Raw genomic sequence first — 22920 nt, forward strand, 5'->3', positions numbered from 1 at the left:
TCCATCGTCAATCGACAATAGGCAGGGATTCAGAAGATATTCCCGGTCTCTTCCTCACCCAGAGGAGGGGAAGTGGGAGAGATTCGGACCGCGGTACCTACACTGGCGGCTCTGTTGGGGATGGTCAAGCTTTCAGTACTAAATGCTTTCTTTAAATGCAAGAACATTCTCCCTTAGACATTTGTTAGTAGGATAACATGTTTGGTTAACCCCCATTGCTTGTAACATAATTGTACTAACTACATCATGCATCGTGTTCAAAGTGAAATCAAACGACGAAGGTACTCCTTGTTGTGCCTCTACCCCTGGGGAGGTGGGCACATCATACTAAGTACTCTGAGATCGGATGATCGGCACTTCCTATACCACCTTCGTGCACACACACTGAGCATGAGAACAAATTTAGTCCCGTGGTTAGTCATTGGACCCCATGTATAGTCATGTGTAATTAGTGGCGAAGCCATACCCCTTGATATTTACTGTACAGATTTAGAATCATAAGCGAGGATGGTCACTAGTGTGCTGTGGGGTACATTGGATACTCAAAAAGGACACTAGTTAGATCATTCTAAGGTTGACTGATTTATCCCCTAAATATATCAAAAGAATCACGTACTGATGACTCGCGTAAGCGAGAAGTATATCGATTCTGTCAAGGGTGACTATTTTCTATCCCATCAACCTACCTATTGCATGCATTATATAGGGAAATAGACCATATACGACTAGGGTACGCTACAAACTAACTTAATAAGTATATTCGAGATTTAGAATTGAGATCCTCGATAATCTGATTTGGTTTAACATAGGAGGCCTATCAAGTAGGAATTCCATAGCCCCTCGATAGCCCCTCAAAGTAGGTGTATCCCCAAGATAGCATATTATCAAATGTGCTATTTGCATGGAATCTAACATGTCCCGCGATAGAAGAGGCATCCTATATTAATCTGAAACATATTGTTTAGGAAAATCAATTAGGACCTTTATTCGTGACCGTTGTGTGACAAATCCAATTTGACTTAAGAAACTAAATGCCGAAGGATTCATGACATAGTTACATCTACTGAGAATGACAGCTTCCCGTATCTATGGGTTCTGAATTTCTCATCAGACTTCTACCAAAAAAAAAAAGAACTTCTCATAAGACGAACAGATAAATCTGACCATCACGTCTGTGGTTGTTCTTCGATGATATCCCGATCACACCACCTGCTGTTCTTGTTTGTTTCTGGGAAGAAAGGAGAAGAGGAAACCTTAGATTTGCAGGAGATAAGCATCATCGATCGATAGGGATATGGAGACGACGAATTAAGAGTAGTCGGTTAATGCAGGAAAAGAAATAAATCCACATATATCGTTTTTGTCGTTGACGATTGAGAGTTTTCTTTCTTCATCTCAAAAATCTGATTTGTAATTATTTCTTTTTGTTTTACCCCCTTTTGTTTTCTTGGTTTGTCTGTAAAATTCCAATCAGTTTCATTTTTCATGAACTCTGATTGTTCAACTTTGGGTCCAAAAAGGAAGTAGAGCGACTGTGAAAGGGCGGAGGTTACTGTGTTTTTTTTCCTAAATCTTTTTCTCTATTTTGTTAGCGGAAGCTCTGTTGGGCACTTGGGCTTGCTATTTTGGTTCACAATCTCAGCGATAGAACGATCGTTGGAGCTCGATCGTTCGACGAGAATTTCAAAGTGTCGCGTAAGAAACCGATTGATTCATCGCCACGACACTGATCTCCTTCTCCGATGACGAGAAGAACGTTTTGGATTCTTCCACCTAATGTCACCATTTTTGCTCTGTCTTCAAGTGAAGCGTCTTCAATGTCTGTATTAAGGGTGTCAAAACCAAGCCCGAAATGTTGAGACTGATCGAAATCGATCGAAAAAACCCGAGACCAAATCGAACCGATCTTTATTGGATTGGTTTTGAACTGGGGTATTATGGGACCGGCTGAAAACTAGACCATACCAGACTAATCGATAACAAATTGAAAATTGAACCGAATGAAACCGATAAAAATATAATGAGTATAAGATTATGAATAATTGAATTGATTTCAATATTAGTGAGCAAATTTATGGTTGTAAGGGAAATTGTTACAAATCAACGAGCATGAGGTTATGCAAATAAGGAAATTGATTTGTAATAATGCTTCTTCAATTGATCTCCTTTTTAAGTGTGGGGCTAATGAAATATTTTATGTAGTTGAAAAGAGAAAGAGAAGAAAACAGGCACAAACCGAATCCAACTTGTTTAAAAAAATTTGGTATCAAATCGAATCCAAACCGCTATCAACCCGTCATCATAAATCGAAATCGATACGAAACCAAACTGCATCAAAATCGAAACCGAGTCAAAACCAAAATGTCCTTATTGGTTCGGTTTTGATTTCCCTAAAAACCACATCGAAACTGAAAAAACCAAACCGAACCCAAACCGAATCGACTGATTGACACCCCTAGTTTGGATCAATTAATGTAAGAGATCGGATACATTATGGAACGTTAGAAAAATAAAGAATGACATGAATGAATAGGTGGAGAAGCAACCCATTACCCACCCATGCATCCATCATGTTTCGTGAACATGCTATGTTGGCCCGGCTCTTTTAATCTCTTAAGCTATCAGTTAATACTATTTGAAAACAAGGAGCATCGTAAAATAGTGAAAAAACCCCCTCAAATATGATCCAAAAGCATCAAATGAAACATGTTAAATCAAGTCCTTTAATCTATTTATACTAGATTGGTCCAATCTAATGATGATTTTTAAGTTGAAAATCTATACCTGGTAGCAAATATAAAACTTTAGAGGTGGAACACCTATCTCTTTTAGGATCGTCATGCCTTCAGACAGCGTTATCTAACTCCAGTATTCTCCGATAGTACTCTTGCATTTACGATTGTCATCAGCAATGGAGAATAGCAAAGGATTGTCTACTGGCTACCCCTTGACAATCTCTTATGTATACACTAGATGGAGTTGTGTGTACCTCAGTGAAGTCAAAAGCCCATTCCTTATAATACTCTCAATAACTCCCTACCATCAAAGGAGTTATTGGTAGGGATTTAGGAATTGGTATCAATCTCGACCCGTATCAATTTGGATCGGACGGATTTACTATTGTTTTTTTTCAAAAATTCGTTATTTTTTCTTTTACATTTTTACCCTGACCATGGTACTAGTTGATTTTAGTAACCAATAATTACGGTGTGTGGTTGATTAGGAGGGTATTGTCATATAAGATTACTTGCACTTCCACAAGATCCCGAATCCTTGAGAAGAAGTCTTTGTGTGCATTGTGTTTTGGACTTTATGGGAAAATGTCCCCAGATTTTCTAAACATCATATTCAGATACGTCGGGAACGTCATTCAAAACCCTAATCTCAGCCAAGTATTACGGGCCGTTGTTTTTTAATTTTGGACTGGTACTTGGGAAATGATCCTCTATCTCAACCGTCAGATAACATGAAAATTACCAGTATTTTAACGGCCAATAACCACCATCAACGGCAACATTGGAGGATGATTTGAGGATTTCCCTCTGAATTTAGCCGAAATTCCTGTCTCTATGAAACCAAAAACCCCCTTGAAAAGCGGGTCCAGGTTAAATGTTAGTATTAAGAAATCAATTTGGGGCCTATCCTGGTAATATAATATATAAGTTTCCGTTATAAAAAAAAAAAATTTCAGTTGATGGGTCCCACCATGGAGAATAACTATCTGATTAACCGTCTCAACTGGCACGTTCCCGTCACTTGACTCAGCACGGCCGAGTTCGACTCGTTACTCATGGGTAGTTTCCACTTTCTATGAAGAAAATATTTCGAGAGTGGTAATGTGGGATCCGGATGCACTGCAATGAGGGGCGCGGAGTGTGTGTCATGATGTGTGTCTGTGTGTATCTCAATGCGTGCACAATCAGTCCAGTTGTCGAATGCCTCATTTGGTGTTCACCTTCATTGGAGAGGATCCCAAACCGATAATATGTATGTTTTACCGTTTGATGAGTACAAATGATTGATAATGCATGATGCAATTGGGAGATGAGTTTTGTGCACAGTATCGGATTAGGTATCTGTCACTTACAGAACTGATAAGATACTGTATGGTAGATCGGCTGTATCGAATAAGTTTACACTTATTTATTCTTAAAAAATGGATTTTTTTATTTATTATTTTACCTATTATCTATATCATTTCACAAATATGATATCAGTCAGGTATCGCTATTAGTCACCCTCAAAACCATGCAAAATCGATCATATCGAGTGATATGATACTGATACCTCAAACCATGATTCGTACGTGAGTTTGATATAATTGACAGAATCGTGAATTTGTAGTGAGGTGAGACAATTGACTCAGATTTTCTTTTCATGTAACCCAAGTGTAGAGTATAAGGTTCAGATCTTATGAGATTTGTTCTATAATTTTATATTACTTTATTTGATTGAGCTGCAAACTTCAATGACTTTTCGTCCTCTATAAAAACCAGTTAGCTTCTCTCTTTTCAACCAAGGCAAGTGAGCTAATAATACTATAGCTTTGATACCTAGCTGATCTCCATTAGTGGCCATGGCTTCTACACTTCTTCAAGCTTCCTCTTTCTGCTTCATCTTTGCTCTCTTTACTATATTCTCTCTCCTAGATTACTGTTCTTGCTTTAATCCAAAAGTACTCTCAAGTTATAATACATCTAAGACTGAGTCTGATTGGTCACCTGCTGGAGCAACTTGGTATGGAAGTCCAACTGGTCCTGGAAGTGATGGTAATGGAGTGAGATCACTGTGCCTACTTATAAGGATCTCTTCTTCTTCTTCTAATTTCTATCATTTTATAAGACACTAATTAGAGCTAATTAATATAAACTTACTGTGCATGCAGGTGGTGCTTGTGGGTATGGAACCTCTGTAGAGCAATCTCCTTTTTCTTCCTTGGTATCAGCTGGAGGCTCTTCTCTATATAAATCAGGCAAAGGTTGTGGGACTTGCTACCAGGTGATTACATTATGTATGATAATAGTAGAATTAAGGGTTACTGAGTTGGGTTTCATGCATGTAACCTATTATTGAATTAAAGAACTAATCTGGCCTCTCTCTCTCTCTCTGTCTCTGTACACTACCATTTCAGGTTAAATGCACAGAGAATGGTGCATGTTCAGGGAATCCGGTGACCGTCGTGGTTACCGATGAGTGCCCGGGTTGTGTATCAGAGTCAGTTCACTTTGATATGAGTGGGACTTCATTTGGAGCCATGGCGAAGTCTGGCCAAGCTAGTCAACTACGCAAAGCTGGAAAATTGCAGATTCAATATCAAAGGTGGGCTAAAAATAGTTGTTTTTATGGTTCGAAAATGCAAAATCGACTTAGAATACATTCAAGAATACATACCAAACACAACATTAAAAAAAATTAATAATTACATGATTACCACATTAGGTGCAATGGGTATTTCAAGTAAACCCTTTTGTACAAAGATTTCGGATCCTCTACCAACGTGGGGTGCCAACCCACATGGGGAGGATCCGGATTTGGACTCGATTAGATTATGGGATACTAATTAATTAGTAAAGGAGTTAAGTATATATGTTACATATGATTGCAGAGTGGAGTGCAACTATGGAGGAGTAAAGCTTGCCTTCCATGTTGATTCTGGGTCCAACTCCGAGTACTTTGCGGCGGTGATAGAATTCGAGGACGGCGATGGTGATCTCAGTGGTGTAGATCTCAGGCAAGCTCTGGACTCAGATACATGGCTCTGCATGCAGGAGTCGTGGGGTGCAGTGTGGAAGCTTAACTATGGCTCTGAATTGCAAGCTCCTTTCTCTCTCAGGTTGACTTCGCTTGAATCCGGCAAGACACTTGTGGTAAACAACGCCATTCCGGCAGGGTGGAAGGCTGGTACTACTTATCGATCGGTTGTCAATTATGAAGACTAACTGATGATCAGTTTTATCTAAAGGTCTTTATTAGTCTATGTTTTCTAAGTCTATTATTGTTGATTAGAAGAAGTAAGAAGAGGAGAAGTCTTTCTCTTACATAATAGATAGCGCCCGTGGAAAATGGTGTCAACCATAAAGTCCCATTTCCCACGTGGTTGATTAAAGGCAGTGACAATCAGTCTAAAAATAATAATAATAATAAGACTTTCCTCATTGGCTCTCTATTTTTTATTGGTAAGACATTGGCTCTCTTTTGTCATGTAACAACTTGATGTGGTAATCATATAATCCATTGGCACTTATTTTTCTATTTTTGGTCGTCTCATTTTTTCAATAGTTTTTCAAAAGTTCCATATTTCCAGCAAACTTTCAGGGAGAATTTTTTTTCCACCCATGGTGAATATTCATTCATTGTTAAGATCACATAATTATAAAAGCAATACGACCCTCATCATTTAATGAGTGAAAAAAATCCATTCATCAACAAGGGTTTTCTTCCATGTTACGACGCCTAGTGAAACAATTCACTTCACTATGACTTTCCTACCCCAAATTTTCACTCATGTTATTCAACATGGGAAGGGTTTAAATAGTAATTTCACAACTAATAATACTTTACCAAATTTCTACTTTAATCCCTAGCTACGGTTCTCTTCCCTCTCCCTCTCTCTCCCTACGGCAAGTGATTGGCAACCCCTTCCCCCACTCTGCAACCCCGCCCCCTTTGTTCTCTCTCTCTCTCTCTCTCTCTCTCTCTCTCTCTCTCTCTCTCATAGTTGGGACAAAGAACAGAGTCCATTGGATCCAGATCTTCTACTGTCGAGTTGCTCGGTAGGACCGTGCTGTGCACAGACATGGTGAAGCGTGCAATGACTGCCTTACCTCCACTTGGGTAAGGCGTTCGGGGAAGGGTAAGGTGGTCATTGCACATCTCGCCATGTCTGAACAGCACAATCCTACCAGGCAGCTCGGCAGTAGAGGATCCAAATTGTTCCTTGTTCATATGTGATGGGTTGTCAACTTTGTACGTGAACCTTTTTGCTCAGTTTTATAGTGACATCTGAGAATGTAGTGGGATGGGGTTCCCTTGGAAGCTCTACCACCCTATAAATGGAAAGATGAGGGACTTTACTCCTCTCATAGGGGGTCGGAAATGACGACCTCACTCCCTGCCTGAACACACTGACCGGGTGGGGTGAGGTCGTCATTTCTGCCTTCCCTATGAGAGGAACCTACGAACCTAACTGGGCAGAGAACCTGAGAGGAGAACAATTCAAAGATGAGAGGTGGTTTGTTATGGTCATCAACTATGGTTATTGCCATTTCAAGCTTTTGTTAAAAGAAATCTATTCTCATTCTGTTAATGATTGCACTTGAATGAACTCAGAAACAATTTTTCTTTCCTCTTCTCAGCAACAAAAACTCTGTTAAACATGATATATATTCTATTTAAACTGTTTGACTGCCTTGATTCCCATTCAAATCAAAGAAGGCATGCCCCTCTCTGGTGGTAGTGGCAAGATGGTTGTCTCAGTATGCAAACCAGATGTGTATTGCCTGATATCTGGAACTCGCCTCCACTGCCCAACTCGTACTTAGCCAGATTTTTGGGGTAGAGAGGGTTGGACTGAAGATTCAGTTTGTAAGGGGGAGTTATAGAGGGGTCGAGGAGGAGTTGCAGGGGGGAGAAGATATAGGATCGTGATCGTCTACGGCCTGCTGCCCGTAGCGGCCATAGCAGCACACTAATGAGGCGAGGCGTAATGACCGCCTTACCCCATTCGAGCAAGACGCTCGGGCAGGGGTAAGGCGGTCATTGCGCCATGCCTCATCGGTGTGCCGCTCTGGCCGCTACTGGCAGGCAGGCCGTAGACGATCTGGATACGAAGATATACGGGGAGGGGAGTGAGATGCGGAGGGTGGAGGGACAAAGGGAAAGGGTGTGGCTACGGAATTTGGCTCCTGTCTTGCAGTGGCGGGAGTTGGAACGTCCAGCCCAGCTAAACGACACCAAAACCAGGGGTGGGGTGGTCATTTCACAGGTGGGTCACACCTGGGCCCCACATGTGAAATGACCACCCCACCCCTTGTTTTTAGGTGGTTTTGCTGGGCTGGACGCTCCAACTCCCGACCACTGCAAGACAGGAGCCGGATCTGTAGCTACGGGGAGAAAGTACATGAGAGAGAACCGTAGAGTTCTCTCCCTATAAGATTCTATTAGGGGTCAATTTACAAATATAACCTTTTTATCTCCACTCACCAAAATGATTCATGAGGGTACATAAAAATATAGTGAAGTGATCTCCTTCACTTTCCATAGTGACATGTAGGAGGACCCTTCAAACAATATTGCAATCTTGTCTGAGAAAGAAACAAAGAAGAAGCTCTAGTATTGTCAGCTTTCTTGAATGTCATTTTTAAATTTAACGCTATTTTGGTATTGCTTAAATTTATGCTTATCTGACACATAACCAGATGTGTTTGGTATTATTTATAACCTTTATTTATCATTAAAAATAAATCAATATAAGCATAATTTCATAAACATCTCAAGATTTGTTTTATGATTTATCACTATAAACTATTAATATTTATTTATGCGGGTACCATTAACGAACATGTGCATAATTGCTACTTAAATGGGGGTAAAATAATAAAATATATTAAATTTTGAATAAAACCTCTCTTTTGTCCTCTCTCTCTCTCTCTCCCTCCAACCCCCCACCCCCCACCCCCCACCCCCACCCCCCACTCTGTTTGTCTCTCTTAATAGATATCACATTATACAACGGAGAAAAGTTCATTGGGGAGTGTATCGCCCGTACCCAGACACACAGGGGGGCAAAATGACCGCCCTGTTCCCATGAAAAATGGAAATGCCACCCCCATGATGCCAATGCACATGCTATCATTGGCCCCCATGCACGCATAAGGGCTACGCTCCCCCATAATGAACATCAACACTTATATTATATAATATTATGTTATAGGACCCCATGCCTACGCTCCCCATAGTGAACATCAACACTTATATGATATAATATTATATTATATAATATGTACTATATAATATAATATTTTAACATATATATATATATACTACTATATATATTATATAATCTAAAAGGAAAGCTTTTGTGATGTGTAATATGGAGAAAAAAGCGCTACTTGGTCGTGTGACCCACATGGCTCCTACGCCTACAAACAAAAGCACGTGAAAATAACGCACGCGCTACCCCAGATCCCTCCCAAGGCAATGCTTGCATGTTATGCTCCCATTGGCCAGCGTGCATGTGCAAGTTCTAGAGGCCCAGGTAGTGATCTCTTGCCCACATGCCAAACATATTTTTTATTATATAATCAATTAAGTCTATTAGTAACCAAACGACGATTGTTTATATCCCATAAGCCATTATCATAATTAATTATTCATAAATAGGTCATAAATATAAATATAAATTATATATGCCAAAGAGAGCATCAACAAGGACAGAAATGTGCACAAAATTAATCGATGATCAATAGAAATTTAATAAACTCCCACACCCATTCTAACAATATAGCTGCAGGCTTTAAGAATTATTGTTGTTGCATCAATTATCTCAACCTTACAACATTGAAAAGTTCTACCTTAAAGAGACCAAGATGCATTCATAGATTACACAATTAGGATTTCAATTGTAGAGTGTGAGGTCAGATAACCTAGGTGATGGGATCACGAAAAGGGGTGTTGCCTTCTTTAATTCGAAACCAAACTTATCTGACATATCAAGTTCCACACCATTTGGCAATTTCCACTGGAATGACTGCAAAACTGATGCCAATAGGTATGGTACCATTCTTTCTGCCATTGGGATTCCTACACAAACCCTTCTTCCTGATCCAAATGGAATGTATCGAAAATCATTGCCACTAAAATCAAATTCATCACCACCTGATCTCAAGAACCTCTCCGGCTGGAACTCCAAGGGGTTGTCCCAAGACATAGGATCCCTCTGTATAGCCCATGCATTCACTATAACTTTGGAACCCTTTGGAATCATAAAGCCACCTATGGTGCAGGATTCACTTGGGCATCGAGGAATCAAGAAAGGACCAGGTGGGTGCAGACGTAGGACTTCCTTCACCACTCCATGCAAGTAATGCAACTTAGGCAAATGAGACTCTTCCACCATATTGTTCAACCCCACTACCTCTTCTAGCTCTTCTTGAGCTTTCTTCATTATATGTGGTTGTTTCAATAGCTCAGCCATTGCCCACTCCACTGTGCTCGATGTTGTTTCAGTCCCAGCCATCATCATGTCCTATAAATATATAAAATTTAGTGAATCGGGCAAGTGCCCATTTCATCACTCACCAGTCACCATTGATGTATTTGTAGTGAGAACAGCATTAGATATCACACACACACACACACACACACACACAACTTAAGTAATCTATTAGTGAAATTAGGGGTGAAATAGGGCTATGTTTTTTAAAAACTCAGCTCAACCTTGAGTCTCCTTAGCTCAGCCCAAGCTCAACTTGGCCCTGAAGTTGGGCTGAGATTTCTCAATCCAGTTCTGCCTGATTGACCCTGTTCAGGCTGGGCCGAGTCAGGTTGACCTTAATTTTTGTAATGGTTGAGCTGGCCTGATTGACCCTAGCTGATCTTCTTCTTTTTTTCTCTTTTTTTTTTTTTTTTTTTTTTTTTTTTTTCATTTTTAATTTTTTATGAACTTAAAAAAAATATACTTCATCAAACATCAATCATTCTTAAAAATAATTCTGAAAGCATAAAGCTGTAATGGTAATGTGAAATAATTAATATAGGAGGTTTTTTGTGAGGGAACATGGCCTGGAGGGGGAGGGGGGGCAATGGGAACGCGCAAGGAAATATCAATAAGGTGGCCATTTCTGTTTTTCATGGGGCGGGGCACTCATTTCGCCTCCTCTGTGTTTGGGCGTTGGGGCCACGCTTCCTACAAAAACCATTTCCCCTTAATGTGTAGTTATTTAAAATCAGATCGAACTGAACTGGATCTGGTTCACCTATAGCTTTAGCTCAAGCCCAACTTGATTGGCGAGTTGGGTTCATATTCTCGTACGTGAACGTACGAGAAAGGCAACCCACCTCTGACTCGATCAGACGTCGAACTTAAAATTCCAACCCAATCTCACCTTGCGGGCTGAAAAGCTCAGTCCAAGCCATATCCAGGATCTAGGCAAAACCATCAGAGTTCAAAAACAAGCTATTGGTGTTCTCTTCGAGAGGGGGGCGTAGAATATGAATTATTTACAAGTAATTGGTGCCAACACCTAATTAGTATTACCTTGAATATTTCTGGCAGTTTATCTTAAAACTATTGTAACCTGGGCCATTTAAATACAGTCATTTACATAAGTCTAGCCCACCCAGGCCGGCCAGTCAGTAAGTCAATCACAACTTGTTACGGATTTTCATCCTCTCAAGTGTAGTGCACTGTTCTATACACTTTTAAAGACAAAAATTTGATGCAGGTGCCAATTTGGATCTTGTATTGCAGGCTGCAGGATCGTGCTTCCTCACACAGGCAGCGTGTAATGACCATCCTACCCATTGCAAGAGCACTCTGCCCAAGTGGGATATGACAGTCATTGCACGCCTGCCTCGATGAGGAAGCACAGCAGTAGGATGGGCAGCGGACAATAGAGGGTATTTTAAAAGCACCACACTTGGGAGGATAAAAATTGCAAAGAAGCACGGAAAGCTCAAAAAAAGCTAAAAAAAAAAAAAAAACCAGTAACATTACCAAGAACAAGGCCTTGATGTGGGAGATGGTAAGGATAGGTGTCGTATTATTAGGGACTCCTTCCTTTGTCTTGAGATTGAGATTGAGCTGCTGTAGTAAGACCTGCAGGAGATCCTTGGCTTGTTTGTCATCCACATTCCCTTCTCGTCGCAGGCTCCCTCTTTCTCTTTCTCGATCTCTTTTTAGTCGTTCTTCAATGACGGAATCCAACATCCGATCCAACCACGAAATCTCCTTCTTCATCCGCCGCCCAATACCTTGGATATCAAGCCACGCTAGCGCCGGAAATAAATCCGAAATATTGGGCTTTCCAAAAAGCATTAAAACTCTATCCATTACTCGCCGAACCTCGACGGTGGTGCGCCACTCCTCCTCCTTTTCTAGTGTATCACCCCATAACATGTTGGTTATGATGTTGAATGCTGTGAGGAACATTTCCTCCCTAACGTCCACCGGAGAGCCGGCCTTGGAATAGAGTTGGCTCACCATGTGGCGGACCTCTCTCCGCCGGAAGCAATACAGAGCTTCGAGCTTCTTGTGATTTAGCATCTTCGAGACGCACATTTTACGGAGCATCCGCCAATGGTAACCATATGGTGACCAGACCATGTCAATACCCATGTAAGTGATAAAATCCCCAGCTGCTATCATGTGGTGGTTGGCAAATACGGTGTCGTGATCTTTGAAGATCTCCTTTGCCAGTGACGGCGACGTCACCACAATGCAGAGCTTGCTGCCTAGTCGGAGTTTCATGATGGGACCATAGGTCTCAGCAAACTTGGCGAAACTAAGGTGGAGCTCGGTATCGAGGAAGGGGAGGTTGCCCACAATCGGCAGGCCTCGTGGCCCCGGAGGAAGTGGCGGTCTCTCCCTCCTCGACCAACGCCACCACCGTCTTATTGTTATGGCGGTGGCCAACACCAGGAAGATCGATAGCATGCGAGTAGGCCAAACTGCGTTTAAGAAGTAATCAGAAGCCTCGGAGATCAGAGACATGGCAAAGACAATGGCCGTAGAAAGTGGAAGCTAGCGGCGATAAGTTCAACTGGCGTTATGGTCTCCTATGCAATAATGCAAGCCTAAAGTGTTTCCGTCGAGGAGAGCGTGTATTTAGAGTGAGGCAGGGGTTTTGGTCATTTTGGCTGGGCACAACAGTACTCTATGCAGACGGTGCATGAAAATTATTGTTTTAAAATATAAAGCATAATAAATGGATGTAAAACGGTATAATGATAGCTGGGTGCTTGAGTGCTTGGATTTAGTTCCATATTGGGTGTGTGAATATGATGTGCATTGTATATGTTCCCGTCATTTCAGATCTCAAAAGTCGATTAACCATTGGATTAACGCACCCATGGTTTGTGTGATTACCAAAAGAAACATTGCGTTGGGTGTGTGATTTGTGTGACTACAACCAATTTTTTGGTTCTCCGTAAGCTTGACGAAAATCAGATGATTCAGTGGTAAGACTAAAGTCAATAATAATATAACACTTAAATTTTTTTTTTTTTAAGTGAATATCATCCCCTCCCCCCTCTAAGTATCCATAATATCAAATCTTTCTCCCAGATTTAGGTATGGTGAGTTTTTTATGGTTGGATTGGTCTGTAAAGAATTTGGGTAATGGGATGATCTCCAGAAATAGGTGGAATGTTGTGGTTTGAATGGGGTAATGGGAAAACAGCTTGGTTTGAGTATGCCAAATGGGCAGGAGAATACTCGATCCAATTATGTGAAGGTGTTGTTAGCTGAATGGTTTGTTAAGAATTTTGGGAGATGGGTGGGAAAATTAGGGTTTTGGGGTGGTTTAGGAGAAGAATGGGTATTGATGGGATGATTCAAACTTACTGTTGTTGCAAGGGCAGCTCAGTTGGTTAGAGGATCTTGAATAATTCTTGAGTCTTGATTTTGAAATTCAAGGAGAGCTTCAAAAGAACCACCTGGGCTTCACAGCTCAAGGTGTCGATTGGATCAAACACCAAGCCCACCAACGAACCACCCGGGCTTCCCACCGCAAAGTGTCAATCGTATCAAACACTGATCCCACCAACCTGGATCAAACACAAGACAAATCTTCAATGGAGAAGAAGAGCAACAAAAGCTTTTCATTAATATCAAAATTCGTCAACAATGTTTGCCCCCCTTACAACCTTATATAAAGGACTCAAAAATAGACTCTTACACTAAAAAGAAAGGCCTAAGTGCCTAACCCAATCATTAACCTATTAGATAACTTAAATTGACTAGGAAACTAAAATACTCAAAAGAGTCATAATCCAATCCAACTTAAATACTTCAAAGAAAACTACTAAAATCACTTAAATTGAACCATTAGTTGAACCGGTTCAATTTATGAACAAGAACACCAAAATAAAACTAAGAATGGAACTAAAACAACTAATCCCGTATGCAACTTAATTACCCATATTTTAGGCCCATAAAAGTGGTCTATTATATAGAAAACCCATGGGTTCAAAGGCCCAACATGTATATAACCCAACCCTAGACTTATTCCTAAGCAAAGAAGCCTAGTTTGGTGATAAATCTGCACTTGATGTAGAACAAGGTCAGTGAGGGATTTTGGTGGTTGTGCATTCCTTTTTAGGTTATTTCACAAGTGTAAACACAAGGATTATTGAATTTCTGTTCCTTGGTTAACGTTCTCATTTTAGTCTTCTTCAAAGGGTTATTTATGATTTTTTTGCTAAAGGGATAACATGAGAGTCATTTCTGAAGTTGGTTTAGTTTGACATAGAACAATCAACAGATTCAGACAATACCTGTCTGGAAATCATGTTCAGAAAGGATAGTAGTACCACTAACATTTTGCCTTTGGTGAGGACAATGCGAATTTTATATGCCTTGGTTTTGACCCAGAATTTGATTAATATATAATTTCGCGTTCCACTCAATATATTTAGTAATTAGTACTGACAGTTGTTGCAGTAGTGAGTGTGGGTGAAATCCCGAATCTTTGCTCAAGTGATAAAGAAGATCAAGGTGAAAGGAAGCATAGATCCCAACCAGAATATGGTCGTAGTCATGGATGCTAGGATTAGCAATGATGGGCTTTATACGGAGACTGGGATTCAAGGGGTTGATCCTATGGTTCACTTTTCTAAGTCAGAATCAAATGTTCAGAATAAAATAGCTCTAGTGAGGGAATAATTGTGGATCATGGATCTCGAGATTAATAAAGCCATAAAAACCAGAAGTACAGAAAATAATTGAAAAAAATAGAGAATAGAGAGGTAAAGTGCTGGATTTTACTGCCTAGGATTCAGATCTCAACTTAGACCTTTAATTTGAGGTTCATATCACACCAACAAATAAGACAATATAACCTCAAGAATGTAGCAGGGAAATAAACATCTTTGAAAAGAGGGCTTCACTGAATGAATTTGAGGAATCTTATTAATCTCCATCTTGTTCTGTGACATCTAGATAGAAACTGAAAGATAACATCTGAGAGAGATAAACCAGCGAAGACCATACATGTGCATGTATTGATATGCATCCTCTCTTTAGCAGGTTGCTGGTCAGCCACCCTACATGAATAAATAGCGGTTTGAGGGGCTCCCTCAAACATGGCTAGTTGATGCAGCTCCAAGTAGGAAGAAGAAGAAGAAGAAGAAGAAGCCCTGAACTTAGGGCTTGATTAGGGAGCCATAAATTAGGATTTCCATACTTAGTTTATTTTCCTGTTTTTAGATTGAACCGGTTTAGAATTGGTTGTATCCAATTGGTTCAATTGATCTAATTTAAGTGAAGTGTTCCTATTGGTTAATAGGTCCTTATATCCTATTGGCTAGTATGGAATCTTCTTTATAAATTAGTTGTTTTAACTTAGATGTCTTTTAACTTAAGTTAGTAGGGTTAAATAGGTCTTTTACTATTTTAAGTTATTAGTTTTAGTTTAAATTACTTCCCTTCCACGATTTTTGAAGGAGAAGGCTTTAATTTGTATTAGGACTTGGCATAAAGCCATATTATAAATATATTAAATAGTGGGAGGCTCCCCCACATTGAATTTGAATTAAAAAGACTGTTACTGCTGGCCGATTGCTGCTGCTGCTGTTCCTACTCCTTTGTGAGTGCATCCTTGTGGATTTCAAGGTGGATAGGATGGGTGGATTCCTGCGACTCCTTGCATCGAGAAGAACGGGAGGTTCCTTCAATTATCAAGCTGTTGCCGGTGGATTCCTGCTGTAAGTTTGAAGCTTAAATTCTATTTTTCCATTCATCCTCCCTCCCAATCATTCCCCTTTTTATTTTATTTGAATCCCATCAAAACCCTAAGCCTCCATTATCCCATCGATTCCTTTAAACCCTAGATCATCTAGGTTACATTAAACCTTCATCCATTATCAGACTTCAATCAGATTCAGACCACAGCCCCTTCATACCACTACCTATACTCGACCATAAGCTGCTGCCTTATTTGTCTCTCAAACCCTAAAATTCCCTAACTCCATTAAACCCCAAAACCCTAATATTCCAGAATCAATACTTCCAACCATCAAAAACCTCTCATACTTGGATCAAACCTTTCCCTCACTACCTGGAAAATTCTATCCTAACCCTAGCCCTAAACTCCCATTAAAAACCCTAATTTCAACCTAAGTCCTAAATCCCAAAACCTAAACCCTAACCCTAGAGTTTCAGAATTTTAATTTCTGTTTAAACTTATTCAAAACCTATTCCATTAGCTACCTTTTGACCTGCATATCATTACTAAATAAAACCCTAGCTCGAATAGGTTTAAACAGAAATTAAAATTCTAAAACTCTAGGGTTAGGGTTTAGGTTTTGGGATTTAGGACTTAGGTTGAAATTAGGGTTTTTAATGGGAGTTTAGGGCTAGGGTTAGGATCGAATTTTCTAGGTAGGGAGGCAAAGGTTCGATCCAAGTATGAGAGGTTTTTTACGGTTGGAAGTACTGATTCTGAAATTTTAGGGTTTTGGGGTTTAATAGAGTTGGGGAATTTTAGGGTTTGAGAGACAAATAAGGCAGCAGCTTGGGGTCTGAGTATAGGTAGTGGTATGAAGGGGCTGTGGTCTGAATCTGATTGAATTCTGATAATGGATGAAGGTTTAATGTAACCTAGATGATCTAGGGTTTAAAGGAATCAATGGGATAATGGAGGCTTAGGGTTTTGATGGGATTCAAATAAAATAAAAAGGGGAATGATTGGGAGGGAGGATGAATGGAAAAATAGAATTTAAGCTTCAAACTTATAGCAAGAATCCACCGGCAGCAGCTTGATAATTGAAGGAACCTCCCGATCTTCTCGATGCAAGGAGTCGCAGGAATCCATCCACCCTATCCACCTTGAAATCCACAAGGATGCACTCACAAAAGAGTAGGAACAGCAGCAGTAGCAGCAATTGGCCAGTAGTAATAGTCTTTTTAATTCAAATTCAATGTGGGGGAGCCTCCCACGATTTAATATATTTATAATATGGCTTTATGCCAAGTCCTAATACAAATTAAAGTCTTCTCCTTCAAAAATCGTGGAAGGGAAGTAATTTAAACTAAAACTAATAACTTAAAATAGTAAAAGACCTATTTAACCCTACTAACTTAAGTTAAATGACATCTAACTTAAAACAACTAATTTAAAAGAAGATTCCATACTAGCCAATAGGATATAAGGACCGATTAACCAATAGGAACACTTCACTTAAATTAGACCAATTGAACCAATTGGGTGCAACCAATTCTAAACCGGTTCAATCTAAAAACAGGAAAATAAACTACGTATGGAAAATAATAATCCTAATCTATGGCTCCCTAATCAAGCCCTAAGTTCAGGGCTTCTTCTTCTTCTTCTTCCTACTTGGAGCTGCATCACTGGTGTGGCTATTGAGATTCATGTAAATTCTATCCCTACCCATACTAACATCCAGTTTGACAAATTCCCTAATTCCTAACTGATCTTAACTGAGTTGTCTCTCCCCCCCCCCCCTTCCCCCTTTTTACCCTATTGGACAGCTATAGATTAAGTGCATATTTATACACAATTGCTAATTGGGCACATATCACCTTTTTGAAACGGAGGGAGAGAAAAAAATACACAACACATTAAGATATTTCATTGATCTTAATTGAGTTGTCTTCCCCCCCCCCCCCTTCCCTTTTATCCTATTGGACAGCTATCTACGGTTTTGGCTCTTAAGGTGAAACCATGGACACAAAGAGATCTTTTGGATCGGTAAGTCCATAATTACTTGGACTCTACTACAATATTTGATCATTAAAATAACCTGGAACAATTATTTCATTTACAGCCCAAGCAGTACTGATGCCAGTTCATCATAGATATTGGCTTATTTCTTTAGAAATAGGCCTAGGGTTGGGTTATATACATGTTGGGCTTTTGTTCCCAAGGGTTTTCTATGTATTAGATCACTTTAATGAGCCTAAACTAGGGGTACATAGGCTGCATACGGGATTAGCCCAATACTTAGTTTATTTTTATGTTTTCTAATTGAACCAGTTCAAATTGGTTGCATCCAATTGATTCAATTTAAGTGATCATGTGACTTGGTTAAGTGGTCATGTGACAACTTAAGTAGTCATGTGATGTAAGTTGGGCTGGATTAGGACTCTATAAGTCCAGCCATGTTTTGAATCTATTTCCTTTAGTATTTTAGTTTCCTAGTCAATTTCAATTATCTAATAGGTTAGGGATAGGATTAGGCCATTCCTTTTTAGTGTCTAAGTTTATTTTTGAGTCTTCTATATAAGTTTGTAAGGGAGGCCAGCATTGTACACGAATTTGATTAATGAAAAAAGCTTTTGCTTGTTGGCTGCCATTGTTGCTGCTCCTGTGCTCCTTGTGAGTGTGCATCCTTGTGGTTCTATCAAGGTGGAAAGGGACTGGTGGAATCCAGTTGACTTCTTACGCCGTGACGGCTGGGATGATCTTCTTCAAATTCGAAGGTGGCTTTATCCTTCACAACTGTCGAAGCTTGCTGCCAGTGGAATCTCCAGTAAGTTTGACGCCAAAATTCTTCTTCTAATCCTCTAATCCTCTAATCCTTTCCCCCAATTGATCCCCTTTATTTTTGGTTTGAATCCCATAAACCCTAACTCCATTAAAGCCCAAAACTTGCAACTCAATTCTGTCCAGAATTGCAGAATTTCAAAACTCATCCAAACCCTAACCTTTTTATACCATATTGACCCCCTAGACCTGCCCATTAATACCCTATAAACCCCTTTCCCAATATCCAACCCAAACCCTAGGAATTGACCTAAATCCTAGTGTTGTCCATTCGAACCAGCAACCCCTTTTGTTATTTGATCCGGTTGTTTGGCTCCTAGTAGGTCTCCTACCTATCTAGGACTACATTAATTACTTTCTTACAATATGCTCGACTCTGTGAGCCATTCTAATGCCTTTACGCAGTAGATATGGTTGCAAAACCTTGAACCACCACCACAATCTGGTCATTGAGTGATTCTTTGTCCTAGAGACAGAGATATACACTCTTCCATTTCGAGTATGCTAAACAGTAACCTAAGCCTATCCTTCATATTTCAAAAGAGAAGGTTTCCATTCTCATTGACATCAATGCTAACTTTCCCTAAAATTCAACTTATTTCTCCAATTCGAGACACCTCATGCGATCAGCTAATTCATTACGAAGATGCTCAACAATACCTTTAACTCCTAAACACCTATTATCCTCTTCTCCCATTCACTAATACCTCTTTGCTTCAAAATCCAATTCCTACCAAATTATCATTTATCTATTCAGAATGGTGATTGTGCAGTAGAATGTAAAAAATTGAAGCGTAGTGTTTTATATCTTGTGTTTAACAACAACAATAATCCCCAAAACAGAGATTAGAGATAGTAAATCGCAAAATATGATATAAATAAAAACCCTAAGTGGAAATAAGGAAAATAAATTAACAATCGTACCAGATGCTGCAAGAAGAATACCCTCGACGAGGAAAAGGGAACCGAGACCCAACCAAGTGAGTAGAAAAGCGCTCTCGTTCCTGTTCTGCTCCTCGGACTGAGATTCTCCCTGCTGCTGGGAGAGAAAAGCGGGTTTCTCTACTGGGGATAGACGAATTATAGAAGAAGCCCTCTCACTATTTCTCTTACCCTTCCTTTTATTACTTACAGTACCCTCTTTTTCTCTGAGTTTACCATTAGAAGGAGAAGAAGAGCCGAAGCCAAGTCCTGCTTCAGTTGATTTCTTGGGAGGAGCCAAAAAGGAACTCTCTTCAATTCCTTCATTTGTACTCTCATCTTGTGCTGATGATTCAACCCTCACTGTAAGACTGATTTGGGTGGGGAATTGCAGACGCGGACGGAGAAGAGATGGTGTGTGTCTTTTCACGAAACAAGAAGAGTGGATAGGTAGCTCCATTTTTCGTTTATGCTTCTGGATGTGTTCTCCACTTCTCCTGATATACGTTCTTTGACTAGAATGACAGAACTGCCCCGCTTGAAGACTCTTGAAAGTTGAAATTACCAAATTCTACCTATTGCTGTGGATTGGTACGGACCAAGGATAAAAATGTAAAAAAAAAAATCAATTTTTTGAGGAAGACAAAGGTCTATCCGATTCAAACTGGTACAAATTTTTACCAAAAAAGAAACTGGTACAAATCGATCCAGATTGTATTTGTAAGTAGGGATGTAAACGGATCGGATTCGGCTCGAATAGTGCTATATCCGCATCCGCATCCAATTAGCTTTCGGACGGATTCGGATTGTGCTAAACGGATACGGACACGGATACAGATCGGATATTTTATCCGTTTACATGTAAATACAGCTTTTCGGATAGCTATAGCCTATCCATATCCGCATCCGTTTAGCTTTCGGATGGATTCAAATAGTGCTAAACGGATACGGACACAGATTCGAAAATGGATTTCGGCTATTCATTTACACCCCTATTTGTAAGCCTACTGGTATGTGCTTTCTTAAGCCTTCTATATGCAGGATCTTTGTCCCCTACACTTCCCTGCCCGGCCCAGTTCCCCCAATGCCTATAATAGGGGGGGGGTTGCAATGACCACCCTATTCCTGTCCAAACACTCTACCTGGTTGGGGTCCACCCCTCCCCCCCCCCCCCACCTCTTATTATAGTCACTAGGGGACTGGAGGAGATAATTTTCCTCTAAATGCATAAGCAAAACATGAGCAATAATGGGCATGAAGGAGAATCCAAAGTCCAGACAATGGGAGAAGGGCTCGGCTTGGGATCATGTTTTTAAAAATCGGTATTGATATTGGTATCGGTATTGATGTCGGTCTCAAACTCAATATTAGTCAATATCGATATTGATACAAATAGAAATCGATTGCTTCTGATTTTTGGACGATTTTGCTCTTATCACAAACTTTTACATTAATATAGTATCAATCGATTATCAATACCGGCTGATCTGATACTAATATTTGAAATCATGCTTAATACTTTTTTTTGTTTTTTGGTAAGAAAACCATGCCTGATACCATGTTAACTTGGGAATTAATCCACACTCTCAATTGAGGAGTAGTTGGGTTTATATAGAATGAAAAAGATTACTGGAGATCTCTCTAATTTAGGAAACTCCGGAGTAGATATAGAAATACAATATATATAGTGAAGAATAGGAAAGACACTATTGTCAACATTGGCAAAGCCAATGTACAATGTCTGTCTGCTCAGCCTCTTGTACAATGATATGAGTGGGTTTGTTCCTGTGAGGATAACAGAGTTTTGCTTGGTTGCATGGACTTGGCCCTGAATTTTTATCCTCTCAAGTGCGATGCCCTGCCAGTGCACCTTTAAAGTGCATCAGATGATGCACTACACTTGAGACTTTGATTTTTACCCTCCCAAGTGCAGTGGCTACCGTCCGATGCACTTTAAAGGTTCATTGGGCAGCACACTGCACTTGAGAGGATAAAAATCCCATGGCCTTGTGAAATTAAAAATCTCATTCATATTGATGCCCCGCACATGCTTTCAATTGCCCACCCTAATGCACGGGCCACGCGACCAGGCAACGATCAATTGTTATTACGTGATATCTATTTTAATTGCAACATTCACAACTTCTTAGATCAGGTTCTTACGAGAATGTGAGAATCTGATCCAGCCTTTATATCCATTAGGCAAATCAATTAAATTTAAAATAAAGGTCTTTCCTAACCTAGAGAATATGTTAGGGAAATTGCTCACATCCCAATAGGAACACAGATCATTATCATCTCCTGTTCCCTGCCTGGTACAGTGGTCCAGTTCCTCTCATAAGGGGCGGGAAATGATGACCTAACCCCTTACCCGAACACATTGCGCGAGGGAGGTTAAAACATCATTTCCGCCTCCCTATGAGAGGAACTGGACCACTATACTGGGCAGGGAATAGGACAGGAAAAAAAATTCATAGGAACACATCACATGGTAACCTTGGCAATGACATTGGGAACTACTATAATAGGGCCGAGGTTGATTGGGCTGCAAGACTTAATGAGCCCACATAACAGACTAAGTTTCCCTTCACCCATGGTGATGAAAGAATTTATTCAGCCACAATTTTTAGGTTCGTTGCTCCAGAGTCTAGAGCTTCTTCATCTTGATGGGAACTTACAAATGGTGAAATCCCCCCAGAGCTTGTGAAGCTCAAAATAGTTACGCTTATGGATATTGGGTACAATTCTGGCAATTGGGTAACACAGGCAAAATCCAATATTTTGCTCAACCTCATGTACAATGAGATGAGTGGGTTTGTTCATGTGGGGATAACAGAGTTTTGCCTAGTCGCATGGTTTTGCTCTTGTGAAATAAAAAATTTCATTCATATTGATGCCCTTGCACATGCTTTCATTGGCTCGCACTGGTGCAGGGGCCACACGACCAGGCAATGATCTCTTGCACAAAATGTTATTACATGATATCTATTTTAATTGCAACATTCACAAGTCCTTAGATCTAGTGTGACACCCAAGAGACGGCATAGTACTGGTCCGTCTGGGAGATCATTGAGGGGTCCCCACCAAGAGATAGTTTAGTACTAGCTTAGTATTAAGGGGTTTGGGAGATCATTGAGAGAGTACAAATTTAGTTCCACATTGGCTAGGGAGGGAAATCCTGAGCTATTGATAAAGAGTAGCCTCCTCTACTTGGTATGACATGTTTTAAAGTCGTGAGGCCCATTGGAACAAAGTTAAAAATATCATGCCAAGA

The 22920-nt window shown here is 40.1% G+C and overlaps 3 protein-coding genes across 4 annotated transcripts; 1 reads left to right on the forward strand and 2 right to left on the reverse strand.

The window, feature by feature from the left end:
- The first annotated feature begins 4518 nt into the window (after positions 1-4518).
- On the forward strand, positions 4519-6003 carry LOC122659515 (putative expansin-B2). Of its 2 annotated transcripts, XM_043854626.1 has the most exons (5): positions 4519-4662; positions 4714-4769; positions 4886-4998; positions 5132-5319; positions 5606-6003. In XM_043854626.1, the coding sequence occupies exons 1-5, from the start codon at positions 4577-4579 to the stop codon at positions 5937-5939; spliced, it is 777 nt and encodes a 258-aa protein (XP_043710561.1). In that variant the 5' UTR covers positions 4519-4576; the 3' UTR covers positions 5940-6003. The 2 variants fall into 2 exon arrangements, with proteins under 2 accessions (XP_043710561.1, XP_043710556.1); XM_043854621.1 differs by having other exon boundaries at positions 4519-4769.
- Positions 6004-9616: 3613 nt separating this feature from the next.
- On the reverse strand, positions 9617-12712 carry LOC122654271 (geraniol 8-hydroxylase-like). Its single transcript, XM_043848282.1, has 2 exons — positions 11717-12712; positions 9617-10246 (listed from the first exon to the last, which is right to left on the reverse strand). Exons 1-2 carry the CDS (start codon positions 12710-12712, stop codon positions 9617-9619), a joined length of 1626 nt encoding a protein of 541 aa, XP_043704217.1.
- A 6800-nt stretch (positions 12713-19512) lies between these two features.
- LOC122641417 (protein LPA2-like) lies at positions 19513-20156 on the reverse strand. Its single transcript, XM_043834654.1, has one exon. The coding sequence runs from the start codon at positions 20104-20106 to the stop codon at positions 19528-19530; it is 579 nt and encodes a 192-aa protein (XP_043690589.1). The 5' UTR covers positions 20107-20156; the 3' UTR covers positions 19513-19527.
- Positions 20157-22920: the final 2764 nt, after the last annotated feature.

The sequence above is a fragment of the Telopea speciosissima genome, chromosome 1 (genome assembly GCF_018873765.1).
Source record: "Telopea speciosissima isolate NSW1024214 ecotype Mountain lineage chromosome 1, Tspe_v1, whole genome shotgun sequence".
Lineage (NCBI taxonomy): Eukaryota > Viridiplantae > Streptophyta > Magnoliopsida > Proteales > Proteaceae > Telopea > Telopea speciosissima.